The sequence below is a fragment of the Caloenas nicobarica genome, chromosome 3 (genome assembly GCF_036013445.1).
Source record: "Caloenas nicobarica isolate bCalNic1 chromosome 3, bCalNic1.hap1, whole genome shotgun sequence".
Classification (NCBI taxonomy): Eukaryota; Metazoa; Chordata; class Aves; order Columbiformes; family Columbidae; genus Caloenas; species Caloenas nicobarica.
Genome location: NC_088247.1, coordinates 21,779,990 through 21,798,829, shown reverse-complemented (window position 1 = coordinate 21,798,829; position 18,840 = coordinate 21,779,990). Strand labels below are relative to the sequence as shown.

The following is an 18,840-nucleotide window of genomic DNA, read 5'->3' as shown; positions in this document are numbered from 1 at the left end:
TCATTTAGCCATTTTATGCTTACTGATGATAAAACCTGGTTTACTGATGATAAATTTGCTTTTCTTAGTGTCTTTTTACAGACCACATAGAGTAAAGCTACGGACTATCCAAGGTCTGCAGATCACAAATGGAAAACCATGAACTGGTTCATGACCATGTTTTGGTATTTCCTTCACACCTCTTAGCGTGTCATTCAGATTGGGAATCATGGTTGAACCGAAAGAAAAAAGAAATAATGAAGAAATGAAAAGTTTCTGGTTTCTCTTAAGCTCTTAGATCTCAGTATTTGCAGTCATATCAAAGAAGGGTCTAAGAGGGTTGGTGGTAGGGTCTGGAATAAATTATGAGAAGAGGAAATTGCTAAGGAGGTTAAAACAGAAAAATTATCAGCCTTCAGGTATTATCTTTAGCCCCTTTTTTAAAAGTGAGAAAACATAACTGAACAAAACATGTCTGTGGTTAAGAGATACTGGTTGTTCTGTCTAGTTGTCATTGTCCATCAAGTTACCTTGTACTTTGTGCTTCAACTTACTCCTTCAGGTTACCTTTGGCTTTGTACTTCAGGGATCATACAAAGCTGAGATTGGCCAAGAGTTTTTGTTTGAATGTGGCTATTTCAAAATGTCGTTGTTCTCAGACTGCAAAAAAGAAGAAATTGTCCTATTACTGTTCCCATTTATTTGGTAGTCTTTAACAAAAAGTGCCTACCTCTACCTGAAGTGTTCCGTCAGTGCAGGGAAGAGAATGTGGGCAAGTCAAACAGACACGTATTTCTCATGGTTGGGGCTTGGCTGCTCACGGTCAGAAACTGAGTGGCCGTTTGCGGGAGGAGGCCGGACCCCTGCAGCTTTTGAAATGAGGGCTACTTAATTCCCATTTCACATCAATTACTAAAGCATAGATGATCACCTAATTAAAAAAACAAAAAACAAACAAACAAACAAAACCCACAACCTCATTACCTCCTAATTTATGAACTCATTCAGCTTGTACTCGTCAGCTTTATTCCATTATCTGTTAACACCCTTTGTTGGTTAGTATGAAGTCTCAAGTATACTCTTCCCTTGTTGCCTAGGAAATTATCACCCACATAAGAGCCAGAAGCTTCTTTTAACTGCCTTTTTTTGGAGAATTGTCCTTTATATATGTCTCCATTGTGGGGGATGGGGGATACATTTTGCAGACCAGAAGTAATACAGTGACTGTGTGTGCTAACAATGCACAGACTGGGTATATGGAGGCCCTAAAATGATTAAATTTAACCTTTCTTTTGAATGAACATTCAAAGAAAAGGAAATTAAATGTGAAAGCTATATTAGCATAACATTATAGAATCATCTTAAGTGTGATATTATGTGATAAGTACTGTAGAAAGTCCTGTCATTAAAAATAAATAAAGTCACATACATAATTTCTGAATTAAGACAGAAGCCGTGGCATTTTGAGGCTTTAATGCAGCTGTCTATATGAGACGACTCATTTTCAAATGGGTCTTCTATGTGCTACTGTAAGTTAAATAATCAAGTGTGAAATTACTCTCCAGACAGGAAGAAGCACAGAAGATTGCCTTCTTTTAGCCTTACCCATATGATCATGTCATTTCAGTCTCCTTTTTTTCTGAATTGTTGAATCATAACAAATAGGACATTCCAAAATATAGAACCAAGATTGTTTCTTATACAAATAACTGACCTCCTAAAAGAAAATGCACCTGTTTATGTAGAAATTTATATGTATTAGTCTTCAAGCTCCAATATCTGCATTGATCTAACTGGAGTGCTAATATCGAATGGAAACAGATGTTCACACAAGTCATTTTCTTTGATGTTCAGAAATACCATAGAGGTATTTCAAAAGGAATGTGTTTTCTTTGTTTCAGATCACACCAAGATAGTCACATGTCTGTTTCACTACTGGATTACAGATATCCTTCCTGTGAAGAACAGAAAATAAAACCTTACCCATGTCCATGTCCACAGAATTTAAATTTAATATATAAACTCTTAATCGGGTAGCGATTGGTCAGGAAGAGCAGTGTCCATACACATTCTACAACTTCAGGTAAATGAATTATTTTTCTGTGTTACAAACTCCAGAAGACAATAAACAGGGCATAACTACATGTGATGTTTGTGCTTGGTTGGTCAAGAACATACATATGCTGTGTGGCCTGATTCTTCAGCTGGATTAGTATGTTCATTGCACTTTGGGATAAGGGACTTATCTGGAATGATAAAGTCTATATCAAGTATTTTGTTTAAGAAGTGTAGTAGTTTTTTGTTGTTGTTTATAACTTGATCGTTCCCTTATGGAAGTTTTATTTCTTGACTTTTCTTGTTTACCTGATATATCTGTTTACCTAAAAAAACAGAAACACATTTTTATATTTAAGCAACAATATGTCTTAGGAATGTATTTTTGCTGAATAAACTGCTAAATAATGGAAACAGATGAATGTCTGCATGTGGGTCATGTAGGTACTGTTTGGAGTTCTGCAGAAGCTTGTGTGGCATTTTCAGAACTTCCATGGCTCAGCCTGTGACAATCCCATGGGCATCACTGACTGCAGAATTATGGGACTGGGTTCTCTCACCGATTACTGTGTCATCTTTCTGCAGCTGAATATCACACAGAATCACACAGAATGTTAGGGATTGGAAGGGACCTCAAAAGATCATCTAGTCCAATCCCCCTGCCAGAGCAGGAAAACTTAGGTGAGGTTACACAGGAAGGCGTCCAGGCGGGTTTTGAATGTCTCCAGAGAAGGAGAATCCACAACCCCCCTGGGCAGCCTGTTCCAGTGTTCCGTCACCCTCACTGAGAAGAAGTTTCTTCTCACATTTAAGTGGAACCTCTTGTGTTCCAGCTTGGACCCATTACCCCTTGTCTTACTGTTGGTTGTCACCGAGAAGAGCCTAGCTCCATCCTCGTGACACCCACCCTTTATATATTTATAAACATTAATGAGGTCACCCCTCAGTCTCCTCTTCTCCAAGCTAAAGAGACCCAGCTCCCTCAGCCTTTCCTCATAAGGGAGATGCTCCACTCCCTTAATCATCTTTGTGGCCCTGCGCTGGACTCTCTCCAGCAGTTCCCTGTCCTTCTTGAACTGAGGGGCCCAGAACTGGACACAATATTCCAGATGAGGTCTCACCAGGGCAGAGTAGAGGGGAAGGAGAACCTCTCTGGACCTACTAACCACCCCCCTTCTAATACACCCCAGGATGCCATTGGCCTTCCTGGCCACAAGGGCACAGTGCTGGCTCATGGTCATCCTGCTGTCCACCAGGACCCCCAGGTCTCTTTCCCCTACACTGCTCTCTAATAGGTCATTCCCCAACCTGTACTGGAACCTGGGGTTGTTCCTGCCCAGATGCAAGACTCTACATTTCCCCTTGTTATATTTCATTAAATTTTTCCCCGCCCAACTCTCTAGCCTGTCCAGGTCTCGCTGGATGGCAGCACAGCCCTCTGGCGTGTCAGCCACTCCTCCCAGCTTGGTGTCATCAGCAAACTTGCTGATAGTACACTCAATTCCCTCATCCAAGTCATTGATGAATATATTGAACAGTATTGGTCCCAGAACTGACCCTTGAGGCACTCCACTAGATACAGGCCTCCAACCAGACTCCGCCCCATTGATCACAACTCTCTGGCTTCTCTCCTTCAGCCAGTTTGCAGTCCACCTCACTACCCGATCATCCAGTCCACTCTTCCTCAGTTTTGCCGTGAGGATGCTGTGGGAGACGGTGTCAAATGCTTTGCTGAAGTCAAGGTAGACCACATCCACTGCTCTGCCATCGTCAATCCACCTTGTTACGTCTTCATAAAAGGCTATGAGGTTGGTCAAACACGACTTCCCCTTGGTGAAGCCATGTTGACTGTCCCTGATGACCCTCTTATCCTTGATATGTCTTAAGATGGCACCAAGGATAAGGTGTTCCATCACTTTCCCAGGGATGGAGGTGAGGCTGACCGGTCTATAGTTGCCCGGGTCCTCCTTCTTGCCCTTTTTGAAGACCGGAGTGATATTTGCTTTCCTCCAGTCCTCAGGCACCTCTCCCGTTTCCCAAGACTTGGCAAAGATGATGGAGAGCGGTCCAGCAATGACTTCAGCCAGCTCCCTCAGCACCCTCGGGTGCATCCCATCTGGACCCATGGATTTATGGATGTCCAGATTGCTTAATTGCTCCCTAACCCAGTCCTCATCAACTGAGGCAGACTCCTCCATTGCCCTGCCTTCCTCTGGGGCCTCAGGGGTACGGGGCTCCTCAGGACAGCCTCCGGCAGAGTAGACAGAGACAAAGAAGGCATTCAGTAATTCTGCCTTCTCTGTATCTTCTGTCACCAGGGCACCCACCCCGTTCATCAGTGGGCCTACATTGCCTCTGGTGTTAGTTTTATCTGCCATGTATTTGAAGAAGCTCTTCCTGTTGTCCTTGACCCCTCTCGCCAGGTTTAACTCTAAGGAGGCCTTACCTTTCCTAGTTGCCTCCCTACATCCTCTGACAACAGCCTTATATTCTTCCCAAGTGGCCAGCCCCTCCTTCCATGATTTGTAAACCCTCCTCTTCCACTTGAGTTTGCCCAGCAGTTCCCTGTTTAACCACGCAGGTCTCCTGGCTCCCTTCCTTGACTTCCTGCGCGTCGGGATGCACTGGTCTTGAGCTTGGTAGAAGCAGTCCCTGAAAGTTAACCAACTATCTTGGGCGCCTTTACCCTCAAGCAGCCTTGCCCACGGGATTTCCTCCAGCAACTGTTTGAAAAGGCCAAAGTCGGCCCTGCTGAAGTCCAGGGTTGCAATTCTGCTCGGTATTCTGCTCCCACCACAGGAGATTCTGAACTCCACCATCTCATGGTCACTGCAACCAAGGCAGCCCCCCACCTTTACTGCTTCGACCAGACCCTCCTTGTTAGCGAGGACGAGATCCAGCAGCGCACCTCTTCTAGTCGGCTCCTCCACCATTTGCATCAGAAAGTTATCGTCAATGCACTGGAGGAACCTCCTAGACTGAGGCTGGCTGGCTGAGTAGTCCTTCCAGCAAACATCAGGGTAGTTAAAATCCCCCATAACAACCAGAGCCTGTGACTGTGAGGCCACGCTCAGCTGCCCATAGAAGGCCTCATCAACTTCCTCACCCTGATCTGGTGGCCTGTAATAGACTCCCACAACAGTGTCACCCCTGCCAGCCTGCCCCTTAATTCTCACCCACAGACTCTCAACTTGCTCCTCAACCGCACCTGGACAGTACTCTATACATTGCAGTTGCTCTCTCACGTAAAGAGCAACTCCACCACCACGCTTGGCTGGCCTGTCTTTCCTGAAAAGGGCATAGCCATCCATGACCACATTCCAGTCATGTGAGCTGTCCCACCATGTCTCTGTGATCGCCACCAGATCATAATCTCCTGACCGAACGCAGGTTTCTAACTCCTCCTGCTTATTCCCCATGCTGCGCGCATTGGTGTACAGGCACTTCAGGGAGCGAGCCGAGTACACCGATTTCACCCTAGGGGCCTGGGGGGCCTCCCGGTCTTTATTGATTCCAGTGTGCTGCCCCACTGATGCAAGCCCAGCTACAACCCCATCCCCCTTCAAATCTAGTTTAAAGCCCTGCAAATGAGCCCTGCTAATTCATGTCCCAGCATCTTTTTACCCCTGTGGGATAAACCTTTCCCACATATCACTGACCGGACTGGTGTCTTATAAAACCAGCCGTTATCAAAGAACCCAAAGCCCTGCCTGTAGCACCAGTCCCGAAGCCAATCATTTACGGACTCAATTTTTCTATTCCGTCCCACATCATCATCCGAAAATGGAAGGAGGGAAGAGAAGATAACTTGAGCCCCAGACTCTTTCACCATTTGTCCCAAGGCCTTGAAGTCTCTCTTCATTCCCCTCAGACTACGGGATGCCGCTTCCTCCCCATCTGTCTGAAAGATCAGTAGGGGGTAATAGTCCGTTGGGCGCACCAGTTTGGGGAGGGCTCTGGCGATGTCCCTGATCCGAGCTCCAGGTAGGCTACAAACTTCCCGATGCTGAGGGTCAGCTCTGCATATCGGGCCCTCCGTCCCTCTCAGAAGGGAATTGCCTACCACAATTACCCTTCTTTCTTTTTTATTGGAGGCAGTCTTGAGGCGTGGAGTCGATCGCCTCTTCCTATGTGACTTCGTAGGTGGCCCTTGCACCACATCCCCACCTACATCTTCTTCAATATCCAGGGCCTCAAACCTATTACGGAGGGGCACCTGGGGAAGCAAAGCAGGTAGGGAGGGGGGTTGCCTGCGACGCCTAACTGGAACTCGCTTCCAACCCTCCTCAGCTGTTTGGCCCCCTACCTCTGCCCGACAGCGACAGGGCAGGGGCTCTCTCAAATCCTCCCTCTCTGCCCGACAGGGCAGGGGGTCCATCACCTTTTGGGGGGTTCCCCCTTGGGGCCTTTCTGCCTGGCACGCCAGGGAGTTACTCCACCAGTCAATCTCCCTTTCACACTCCCTGATGGACCTCAGTGTCTCGATCTCCTCCTTAAGCTTTGCAACCATGACGAGCAGATCTTGCACCTGCTCGCACCTCACACAGGCTGAATGCTCATCTCCCTCCCCCGGCAGCAGCAGGCTCTGGCACTCCCTGCAGCCGGACACCTGGACAGCCACGGTTCGAGGCAGTAGCTCCGTCTGAGTCGACACAGTCTTCTTTAAGCAAGCCCTCTTCCTGGAGGAGACCATGTTTGGCAACAGTCAGGGACACTGGCAGTAGGTGAGAGGGTCTAACAAGCGAGGAGTGATAGTCTCTGCGCCCTACTGCACGAGCTGCTCCACCTGCCGCTGCAGCACAGTGTGGGTGATACTCACCGCGTCACAAGCTGGTTGCCTCTCCCAGCGCCTGGTGGGCAGCGACGCGTCGCTGCCCTCCCTGAGGCTTTTTCAAGGCGAGGGGCGGGGGTGTGATCGCCCCCCCGTGGTAACGCCCACGCCACGTCAGCCGCTCTCGCAAGGGCTGCCGGGGGCTGCCGGGTCCCGAAACCGAAACCCACCCCCACGCTTCTCCTTACCTCGAGATCGCTCTGAACGGCTCCGGCCGAGCTGGTCCCGATCAGCTGATCTCGACGACTCGAGATATGTCCATGTGTAGATGATACAGTAAATAATATCCATGGTTGTAAAATGTTTGGGAAGCGTGAAGAAAATTCGTAAGTGAGAGGCTCTTCTCTCAGCTAGATCATTCACCTCAGAGCAAACCATTTCTCAAATCTTAGTGTGTTAGCTTCCTCACCAGTAGGATAGGGGCGACGTATTTATCTCTTCCCACATGTGCTTGGAAATACGTTACTGACAAAACTATATAAACATTGTGTGGGGTTATTTGGTTTTTTGTTGTTTGTTTGGGGTTTTTTTAAATTATACTGCCTGATATATCCTATTGTAAGGCGTTGTTTTTAGTGATGCTCAAAAATGTGTAATAAAAATACAATCGTACCTCTTTCTCGTTAATTGAAGAAGTTAAAAGTGGTTCAGTAACATGCCAAAGGATTGCAGATGCAGAAGAAGTGGTCTTATGGCTAAGGCAGCTGTGTGCAGCTCAGGAGAACTTGAGTTAGGTCTGTATCGACTAGGAAATATATTTAAACCGGACTTTGCAGAGGGGAAATGAATAGTATGTTCCCTGTTTTAATGCTTCTGACTTGCTAACACATAGGCACTGAACCATAGCTGTGACTTTTCACTGAGATTCTGTGTGCCTCAGTCCCACATCTGCAGAATGAAGAAAATACCACTTGAGTGTGAAGTACCTGGATATTCTATTGACAGACCCCACAGGAAATTAATCACTTCATCCTCAGATTAAGGTTTGAATGTCTTGCAGTAAATGAGGCTGAGGAACTGTACAAAAAGGATATGCAGCAATTCATTAGGTAAGCTTCATCTGTCCTATACTCTGAATATGAAAAAATAAATGAGATAGTGTAATTAAAGACAGTATTTTGAAACATGGGTACAAACCACGTTGAATTAGGACTGTACAAAGAGCTGTAGCGTCTGCATTTCCTGATCCTCGAGTGACTGTCCCGAGGGATGTTGTAAGTCTGCTGCCTTGGGTGGGCCCCCGGACCCGGGGATCCTCCTTGTCCTCTGGATCCCAGGCTGGTGCACCTGGAGACCCGGATATCTCTGCATCCCACGCTGGCAGAGGCGACTGCAGGTTTCACGTTTCCAGGTTCAGCTGGTGGTTCAGCTCAGCACGTATCTCAGGGACACGTCCCCACGCAGACGCGGCGCTCGCATGGCGGGCTGCACGGGCCGCCAGGGACACGGCGCTGCCTTTAGCAACGCCCGTGAGTAACCCGGCCAGGACTCACCTAAAACACAGGCAGAGCTGTCTTCTCTGGCTGCAACTGAAATTCACGAGTGACCACACACGTGCCCTTCCCTTCCCAGATTCACAAGCGCACCCCCATTCACAGATCCCTCGAATACCAGCCCTGCGGGTCTCCTGCTCACCTGCTTGTCCAGCCTGACACACGCTGTCACACGTCCACACACTCATCTCACAAGCACTCACACACGTCTCACAGCGCTGTTTATTGCTTTAATTTCTCTTCTTTATTATTCCTGTTTCAGTGTTCGGCTGCTTCTCATAATATTAAAGTGATTTTTAAAATTACGCTGATTTTTAAATATTATCAGCTGCGTACAGAGGAGCAGCTTCGGGTCTCATTGCCAAACAGGAATATTTAGTACTATCAGTAGTCTAATCCGAAAATGTGAGTAAAATTTCACAGGTCAAAAATGTACTTTGCTTGAATCGAGTAATAATGGGGAAAAGCCTGTCTTCAGTCTCTTTTTTTCCTTTCACTTTAACTGCTGTAAGAGCCTTATATTCTGTGCAGAAATCAGCTGGTCCTAACAAAGCAAGCCTGGGAACAGTTTCAGAGCACAGCTAGTTAGAGCCAGTGATATCTGATGTCTTTGTAAATGACCTGCAACAGGAGCTGAATCTCACACTTATCAAACCTGCCGCTATTATGCTAACAGGGATTATAAAGAGTAAACGATAAAGTAAAATCTGAGATGTTGGAGAGTTTAGAAAATTGGACTAAATTCAGACAGATAAATTGTAGATTGTCGTTGCAGATAAATGCAGTCGCATAAGAGTGTATTTGTTTCTGAAACAAGCATGCCAACAGTGGTGTGCTGAATGGCAACATGCATAGGGACACTTGAGAGCAATACACAGCAGAACACAGCAGAAAGATCCAGTTTAAAAGCAAGCTATATGGACATTATTCATCCCATAACAATGACAATTAGGCAATGTACTAAAACTGGTAGGAATAAGAATTGTTTTGTTCCCCGTTTAACATTTGCAGTCAAAGATTTCATACACCAGAATTTTAATACCTGGTCACTTCTCTGTGCTGCTTCTCTAAAAGAAATGGTGCTAAATCTCCCTACACCTGTTGTGGTATAACCAACACAACTGGAATATGAAAACTAGAGAATTTAAATTAATATCCACCAATGAACACAGTGTGGTTTGCATTTCACTGTACCTGGCTCATTCAACATAGCAATGAAACATTTATTGCTTTGGATTTCCATGCTAAACTAATAAATGGCAAAGGAAATGGCCTTGAATTTTTCCTTCATCCTCATCATTCAGTCTAGTGAATGTAGAGTATCATGGAATTTCTGAAGCATGGAAGAGTTTTTTTAGTGGACTTTGCATCAGAGAGCTTCATATTGAACTGTACACACACTGTTATCAGGATATTTCAAACTTCTGGGAAGACAGAACTCTAACATTTTGGTTTTAAAAACTACATGGACTTCAATAGTCAGAAGAATTTAAGGATCAACTAGGAAGTAGCCTACATGTAGCTTCAAGAATTAACTTTCTAGTTGCATAATTAAATGTTACACAGTAAGGAAGGAATGACCACACAGCGGGAGAGAAATCGGGCTCTGAGTAGGTGGTGGTCGCTTCCCAAGAAAAACCACAGGGGCTGAAGTAGTTTTGGGCATCTGTAGTAGTGAATATCTGGTCACTACATTTGTATGCAAAGATACAAGTTCGAAGCCATTATCTCTAGGTATAGATACATGTTTTATTCTCAAAATTGCCTGTAAGACCTTAATTATTCTCTTTTGTGGATGTATAATGTGGGAATCAGTCTCTAATGTTACAGGTTTTTACTGCTTCATAAGTGGTGCAGTATTTTATACAGTACTTTACAATCATGTGGAGTTATAAATTCCTTAATGTGTTTTCTGTGACAGCTGGCTTTTCTCCCCTGCACCAGTGCAAGGGGGTACTGCTCAGTAGGCTGAATCTCTGAAGTGACATCTGGGAGAAAAAACAAACAAACAAACAAACAAACAAAAACCAAACTTTAAAAAAATAAAGAGACCAGGAAGGAAAAAAGTGGTGAGTGGCAGCAGGAAGGCGGAAAATTGTTGTCTTTGACTGAAGAAAACATATTTCATCCAGTAATATCTGGTATATTATAAAACCAGTCCACAGAGGTAGAGTGGAAAGCGGTGTGTGTTATGCTTGTACAGTATGCTGCACATTAGGTGTGATAACAAGGAGCGGTACTAACAAAAACAGGAAAAGGTTGGAAAAATGCATTATGTTTAATATGTAGGCCAACCTCAGGTTACAGCTATGTAGATTTTGTGATTAATTGCTTCAGTCCTAGATTGCACTAACGATGGCTGCATCACACATGTTTATGCAGCTCATTTGGCTTCTCTGTTAACTACTTTATCCTCTGCATTGCATCCAAGTAAATTTTGTTGAATAGGCTAATTGTATTGTCTGAGTATTTCACAATTTTTAATATATGTTAGATGAAAAAAATGTATATTTTTAAATTGCTAGATACATGGTGAGCTAAGCCATGGGGGAAAAAACAGTACATAAGTATAAAGAAAACACAGAAATTTACAAATGCTGTTTGTGTTTCCCATCTCTAATGATCTAGAAAAGAACGATATATCCTGTGATTACTTGAAAACAGTGTAAATGCACCACAGTCAGTCAAGGTCAAGTATAGCTTTAATGAGGACATCCTCCATGTTGAGTGCTTAACTTTGTAGAATTACTAGTCTGTAGTCATTTTAATGAACTGTATACATTTATAAAATGTATAAGCAAGCAGTAGTTCTCTTTTACATTATTACTGCAGTGCTACATCCTGGTTTAGGATACATAATGAAAAAAAAAAAGTGTTATCTAAGATCGAAGAGGACTACGCAAAAATAGAGAAGCAATGAATCTGTGGTTCAATACCTTCTTTTCTGTTGCATCAACTAGAGACTGGTTTCTTCACCTTCAAAATCCTTTCCAATCTTCTCAGTCCCTTAGACAGCGCACAGATGATTCCTCCATCCTCACAGCCCCTGGTACCAGCTTCTATCACCCACTTGCTGCATTTTCAGGTGAACACATTTGTGCTTTTTCCCCACAGTGCCTTCCACAGCTCTCTACAGAGCAGTCTTCCTTTTGTTTTCCTTCTGTTCTTTAGAACTCTCCTTTGCCATCATGCTGCCAAAAAGCTTGGCAACAGCTGGGTCAGTAGTGTGCTAAGCCAACTACCTACTGTGCTGACTAATGTTGCTGTATTGTATCTGTGTACTCCCACATCAATCTGCCTGTTTTCTCCTCTGTTTTCTCCTTTCTTAAACTAGAAGCCATTTGAGGCAGGGTCTGGCCTGCTGCTCAGTGCCCAGCACAGTGAATTTCTATTATAGCTGAGGTACCAATGTGCCAGGGGAATATACTAGGCCTAACTACAATCAAAACATGCTAGAACCTGTAAGCAAGGCTGCTGATAGTTAAAAATGGCATGATAATTTTACGTTGCACACATGATCAGTCTGGTAGGACAGGGACCTGGTTCTCCCTAGTGGACACTTGGGACGCAATGGTCATCTGCAGCTTGCTAAGGAGAGCTTGGAGGCAGGTGGGGTGGGATTTGTTTCTTCTAACTTCAGATGTCTACAGTGTCTACTGAGCTGCCTATCCTAAAGAACTTTATAATCACTGGGATGAGATAAATACTTGTACAGCCCAACAGAACTGATTGCATCTCGATATCTATTTTAGCATAAGAGCAATGGTACAAATAAGAGAACTTAAGTCTTTTTGTTGACTGTTATGGCAGCATAAACAGGTAGGTCAGATGGAAACATCTGCATTGCAGGCATATGGATCTTGTAGAAAAATTCATTTACTGCGTCTGAGAAAGGGACAGGAGTGTACATGTTGCATGACCAAAACATCCTCTGCTCCTAGTGCTGGTCTGGCAGTGGCAAGCTGCTTCAACTTGTACAGGGCTGTGACCCCCACCTCCTTTCTGCTTTCAGATCTTCTGTTAGGAAGCCATTGCCTGGGAGTGTAAAAGGGAGAAGGAGAAGAGTAAGGAGCTGTTGTACAGCCATACTTGGAACTCACCCAACTTGACCTGAGGAGGTGCTTCTCCTGCTCTTCCTCTTGTTCCCTTCATGTGATCATGCACAAAGTGGCCTCCACCACTTCTCAGGCAGGCTCAGTAAAAGATTGCTGTGTGATTGATTCCTCCTCCCAGTAGCACTAAGTGGAAGCGAATATAAATGCACAGAGGAGTAACCATCGCTAGGAAGATCAAACTGATCACCCATTACTTGTGTTCTGGAGAGTGAATCAATAGCAAACATATTTTTTCAGAATCACAGGTGTCATCACCGAACTCTGTAGGCCCAGCGAGAGCTGTTTGATCTCTGTCTGGCACGTTGGAGCTTAAAATGAAGGTCATATTCAAATCTGATTGGAATTCGGGGGAGGCATCTTAGCTTATTACCGTTATTATAGTGCTAGATTCTATTTACATTGGTAAACAGTTTAAAATACTTGACATGTTATTCAATTAAATCAGTGATTGCTAACTGACAGACCAAAGTGCATTGATTTTTCCAACCACATTAAACTAAGTACATGGTACAGTGTTTCATTAGCCTGTCTGCTTAACCCTTTCACATTTAATTCAATTACCCAGTATAAAATTAAAGTGTAAAATATTAAATAATTCTGAATTTCTAAATTAGAAGGCGTCACAAGAATATATTCATCTCAATAGTTTCTGACATATATTTATTACTGGATGATTTACAATCTGCTATATATCATGTTGTTATCCAAATGGCAAAAGTCACTCAGAAAGTTTTTTCTCTGTACTCACTCAGTAAATGGATACATTCATAGAGGGTAAGAATAAAAAGGACATGAGATTATCTTTTTTGACCCCATCTAGATCCCTGGTCATAAATTTTCCTTTTACTTCAGGGTGAAGACCAGTAACTTGAGTCTGACAAAAGCACAGTTTGTGGTTTTTTGCTAAAGCAAGTCTTGTGCAGAGACAGGCAAGCTTGGCTTAAAGACATCAGGAAATGAAGACTTAGCCCCTTCTCTGGTCTTTTATTCCAGAACTCGATCACTCTCACAGTTAGAAATGTGACTTATTTTAAATTTTAATTTGTCTAGATCTAACATTTAGCCATTAGTTCCTGGTATGCTTTCCTTCACTAGATTAAGTAGTCCCTCACTACCCATTATTTTTTGTCTATGAAAGTTTCTGAACACTAATCAAGCTACAAGGCAACTTCCTTTTTGCTACCCTGAACGTTATCTGCTTAAGTGATTTGCTTTAAGGCATTTCCTACAGCTGTCAAATTGTTTTTGCGGCTCTCTTGTACATTCTTCCCTTTTTTTTTTCCCCACCATTTAGAGAACAAGTGTGCTGGAACTGCAGATAGAACTTAATTTAACATCTCAGCAGTGTCAGCTTTTGTACTGACTACTCCATTGTTTGTGGGTCCATTTTTTGCCATAGGATTGTATAGGGAGTCCATGTTGAATTATTTGTCATAGTAGACAAGTATTCTTGAAATGTATTGTTCTCCAGGATTTAGTCCCTGGTTCCATACTTCTTGTTCTTAAATGCCTTACTTTCTGTTTGGCCATATTAATGTTAATTTTCTTTGATTGTGTCTAGATTAGTAAGTGGTGGATTGTTTTGTGTGCCTGTACTGCTTTCATTAGTCTCGACTATCTGCTAATGTTGCTGTCATCTGCAGATTTTACCACAATGACTTTATGTTTACTTACAGATCATTAATAAAAATGCTGAGCAGTGTCAAGCACTAGTAATAATCTTTGTGGAATCCAAAGAGAAGTAACATCATTCAGTCACGATTCCCTATTTATAACTTTTTTTGAAAACAGAAAACTGAGATAAACTAGCAGATTTCTAATGGATTTAATGTGTACTTTATTGTCTTAGGTGCTTTTTTTTGTTTTGATCACGAAGTCTTATAACACTAGATAACTTCACAGGAGTCTAAATAGCACAAGGTGTAATGGTTGTCCAGTGCTATCAACAAGTATTTCTTCACTTTCATGCAAGAACAAGCTTTAATTTTTTTAGGCAAGGATAAGAGTCTAAACTAAAGACACTGTACTAGAAGCTATAGAATTGTGGTTTAGAGTCTGTTTAAGGGGAAGCAGAATAATTGAATAAGTATTGAAAGCAAATAGCCTCTAAAATTTGTCCTACGTGTTTTTAATTTTTTGCTGTGTGGGAAATGATTTGCTTTAGTTAAGAATGATTGTTGTGAAAGATTCTTTATTTTTAAACATCAAAGGAAGATTAATATTTCTTTCTTTTCCTGCAAGATATGATCCATAACTTTAGTTATGCGGGTGTGTAGTGTGTGCATTATCTGTTGTGTTGCATTTCTTCCAGCTGGTAGTTGAAGAAAGATTAACTTTAGTTGATTAACTGCTGGTGAATAAAACTGGTTTGAGACTTAGAAGTTTGCTTAGGAAGTTGCATTAACACTTTTATAGAGGGATATGCAAATTTTCACTTTTTTACAGAAGCAGTTCTCTGAGTGTATTTCCAGGCCATAGCACAGACGTGTTAGCTGTCAGTATCAGCATTAACTGCCTAAACCTTAAGCTATTGTTGGAGACTGATGTAGGGATTCATTAGAGATACTCATCGAACTTCAACTTAGTCTCCCAACTCCTGCTGCTCACAGAGCGCCAAGTTGCAGTTGGTGTCATGAATCAAGATGCAGGCAGCCTGAACGTTTTCTGTTGGAGCTAGAAATGGCAGAGAGAAGTCTCATTTAATCTCTACCCAGAGCTGTCACGGTCTGGAAAGAAGCAGGAGCAGATTCTCAGGAGGATCCTTGTATGAGACAGAACCGCCGGTGGGATTCCCACTTCATTGCAGTGGTTCATCACCCTCACGGCTCCCTGGAGTCAAGGCTGTGTCACAGGCTGGCCCCAAAGCTACACAGCGGAACAACAGAGGAGTAATAACCGCGTAGCAGCGCAGTAATCAGCAAAGCCACAGTAGGGCCAGTTGTTACAGGAGCTAAACATGAAAGGAAAAGGAAAAGGATTTTAAAGCAACTTGCAACTGGAAGTACCGCACCTGCATCAGCAACAGCAGCCTGCTGTTGAAAGGCAGAGGAGAAAACTGAAGTGTTTTGTACCAGAAGTTACAAAAGAAAAAGAGCCAAAGAGAAGACATATTCAGAGCAATGCAGTGATTCATTTTCTCAATGTGAATAAAGCAGTTCTGCTGCTTCATTTGAGGGAAGTCTAATCACTCTAGCAGAAACAGCTGTATAAACCCTCGCATACAAACAACACAGAGCCTCCAGCTCCCAGGTTCTGGCCTTGTGTGAACACAGAACATGCCTTGCAGGACTCCAAAAGGTTCCTTAACTCCCCCCTACACTGGAAGCTGTAGGGAAAAAAGAGTGTCTGTCAAAATGCCCTGGCAGTATCCTTTCTTTCAGTCTGATTCCCTTATGCATAAGCAGAAAACATCAAAGTTCAGTATCAAGCCAGAAACATTTCAGGTGTCCTTGTCAAAGTACCTGAGACACAAAGACTTAGCTGACTGTTGTGTTTCTGGAAGTCCCATGCCCATCCACTTTCTCCGTCATTTGCAAGGCCTTGCCCTGTTTCACGGAGTGAAAATCAGTCTCAAACCACCTTGCAGGTACCATGGGATGAGAATCAGAACGTGAGCAGATCCTGGGAAGCAGCTGGCGACAGCACCTTACCAAGGTGATGTGAACAGGAGGAAGGAGACACAGGGCTGTGTGGGTGTAGCTTTTCCCTTGTAGATTGTGATGGTGTTTTGCAGAGCTGTTCTGCTCTGACCACGACAATGTTCTTGTGGATAACCTGAGACTTGCACTTTTAAATAAGAGTGGTGGGAAACTTGGGAGGTAAAAGTCACAAAGGTGAGATGTCATTGAGCAAGTATCTGGAGGAGGATAATTAGTCTTTTGAATAATAATTAAGTGTCCTCTCTGTCAACCTTGATGCAGCTCCAGCTGTCTAAGGCTGATCCAAATCATAGGAATGGCTGTTATCCAGAAATTATAGGTGCTTTGTACACCAGTCTCTTGCATAGTATTTTGTTTGAAGCCAATCAAGTCTGAAAAGAACCCTATAATACTATAAAAGGAATGAAACTATTTGTTAGAAATCCAAACTAGGACAGTCTTTGCCACCATTTCTTTTTCCTCTATAAATTGTTGTTATTCTTTGTGAATATCCAGCACAAGCAAGTCATCTGAAAAACCAACCCAATAAAAGCAGTCTGCCCACAGTTTCTGTTTGTTCTCTTTGGGTTCAAGTCTGGGTTCTGAATATTATCTCAGTGCAGGGACTGGTGTGCTCGCATTGTCATTGTGCCCTGCAGGGACATTCATCCCGTGTCCCAGTCTGTGCCTGTGCCTCGAGCAGGAGTCACTACAAGGGAGCTGCTGTTCTGAGCTCTGCCCTAAGGCGACGGAAATGTCTGCGGTCCAGCTCTCAGCTCGCGAGTATTGTGCACCAGGATATTAACTGTAAAACCGGCAATATTGCTTTGGTGCAGAGTCTTCCTCCAGGCACCCACAAGACAGATGGCTTTATCAGTGCACAGCCATTCACCTCTGCATTGCAATTGGGAAGAAATACAAACAAATTTCTAACTATCTTTGCTAAGCAATTTTACAGCTGTCTATCTGAAATTAAAGCACCCTCCCTTGGTTGTGCTTTGCATTTTTATAGCGACTGGCAATTTTTTTTTTTCCATGATGCTACCCTCAGCCTTCCACAGAGTTTTTAATGCTCACAAAAATATGTGACACTAAGTTAATGAAGATGAGTGCTTCAGACTGTAGGGAACCAAGCAAAGGAGGAGTCTGCATAATCTGTATAATTGGACGCTTCCTATAGACCAGCGCAAAACCCACATCATCTCTGGTAGGGAAAGATTTTTGTATAGAAGTTGGCAGGGGTGAATTGATGTGCACCTGTGGGAAGCAGAGCCTGTACGAGGGGCAGCTCCCAGCCCGTCAGTCCCGTGTCCCCTGAACTGGTCCGTGCACCGGTCTCTGAGCTGGTATGAGCCAAGGACTGAAGCAGCGCCTTTCTCAGTAACTGAATATCTGTCTTTGGCTCAACTGAGTGGGAATCCATGAACACATCTCTCAAGCAAGTTTTCCGTCAAAAGCTGGTCAGAGCTAAATTTTAAGATGAAGCAATCAGGACATTTGCACCCCCTGGCTATTGTAGTACCTGTGCTCCAGTTTCCAAATAAAGTTGACGCAAACTTCCATAAGTGAGAGGGAAGACTGAGCCGTGCTTAGCTGGTAGTACCACCTCACCACCAGGGAAAAAAGCAGTTGGCTGAGATTTCTGTAAGCTGTGAAACGCGAGGAGTTTGCAGTCAGCTCTGAAAGTAACCTGCAGGTGGAACAGTGTCACAGCAGCTCCTAATTCACAGAGAAGCCGTGCACTGAACACAGTCTCTCTGCCTCCGAACCGGAGAAGTCCTTGTATGATAATTGGTAAAAATCTTGCTGACAAGGGTATGATGCAGGAAGGAGGTAAAAAAATCCAAGGAGTATTTTTTTCCCTTTGTACTTGGCAGGGGATGTGGGGGCGGGCAGTGAATCCTTGTGCATTTCCTGCCTTGGAGAACTGGAGAAGGAGTACGGGAAGCTCAGAGGAAGCCTTCCCTCTCACTCTGAGCAAGGAAGGAAGATCCTCAAATCCCAACAGCTTGTATTTCAAACAATCCATTTTTCTGCAGGTCTGAGAAGGCCGTTGGTAAGAACAGGGTAACATGAAAGGGAGAAGAAAACATGTAGAGGAATTACGGAAACAGGGGAGAAAATTAAAAGGTCACATCTGACTTGAAGAGTCCTCTTTACTCATTCTTCCTAAAGAAACTTTTCCTACTTTTCGTTATACCCTTTTTGCCCTTTGCTGTATCTTTTTCGAGTCTGCTTCATCCTTTCAGAGATGGGAGGACCGAAACTGCCTACGTAATTAAAAATGCAAGTTCATCATGCGTTTTTGAAGTGTGCTTTAATTTGTTCTCTAGTCCTTTCCAAATAAATTCGGTTGCTTTCTTGACCACTTACTGGTACTGAGTTGCCATTGTCATAGAATTATTATTTCATTTCTGAACGGTCCTTATCAGTTTATGTAATTACGTGCACCACTTTGCTATATCCCACACGGAATTTCATCTGCCATTTTATCACAAGTTGTTCATGATCGTAGTGGTGTTCTGCAGCTCTGCACAGTCAGCTTTCAATTTTAGTCCCTGTGATAAACGTAGTGGCATCAGCAGTCTCTGTTCCCCCATTATTCATCACCTTTTCCAGGTCATTTAGGACTTTGCTGAGCAGCACAAATCCTGGCACGAAGTCCCATAGGATTGCATTGGTGATTTCCTTCCAGTGGGAAAACTTTGTGTTCCTGCTTTTTCTTTTGT

General features: G+C 43.6%; 1 protein-coding gene across 4 annotated transcripts in view; it reads left to right on the top strand.

The window, feature by feature from the left end:
• The window catches only part of ERICH1 (glutamate rich 1), a 92,131-nt gene that overhangs the window by 63,085 nt on the left and 10,206 nt on the right, over nucleotides 1–18,840 (top strand). For 2 of the 4 annotated variants that reach the window (XM_065632265.1, XM_065632264.1), the window contains one exon: nucleotides 1,881–2,338. In XM_065632265.1, the coding sequence (XP_065488337.1) occupies nucleotides 1,881–1,954 (74 nt within the window). In that variant the 3' untranslated portion in view covers nucleotides 1,955–2,338. Of the gene's footprint in view, nucleotides 1–1,880; nucleotides 2,339–7,745; nucleotides 7,814–18,840 lie in introns of those variants that run through there. The other 2 variants (XR_010605997.1, XR_010605996.1) reach the window with 2 other exon arrangements.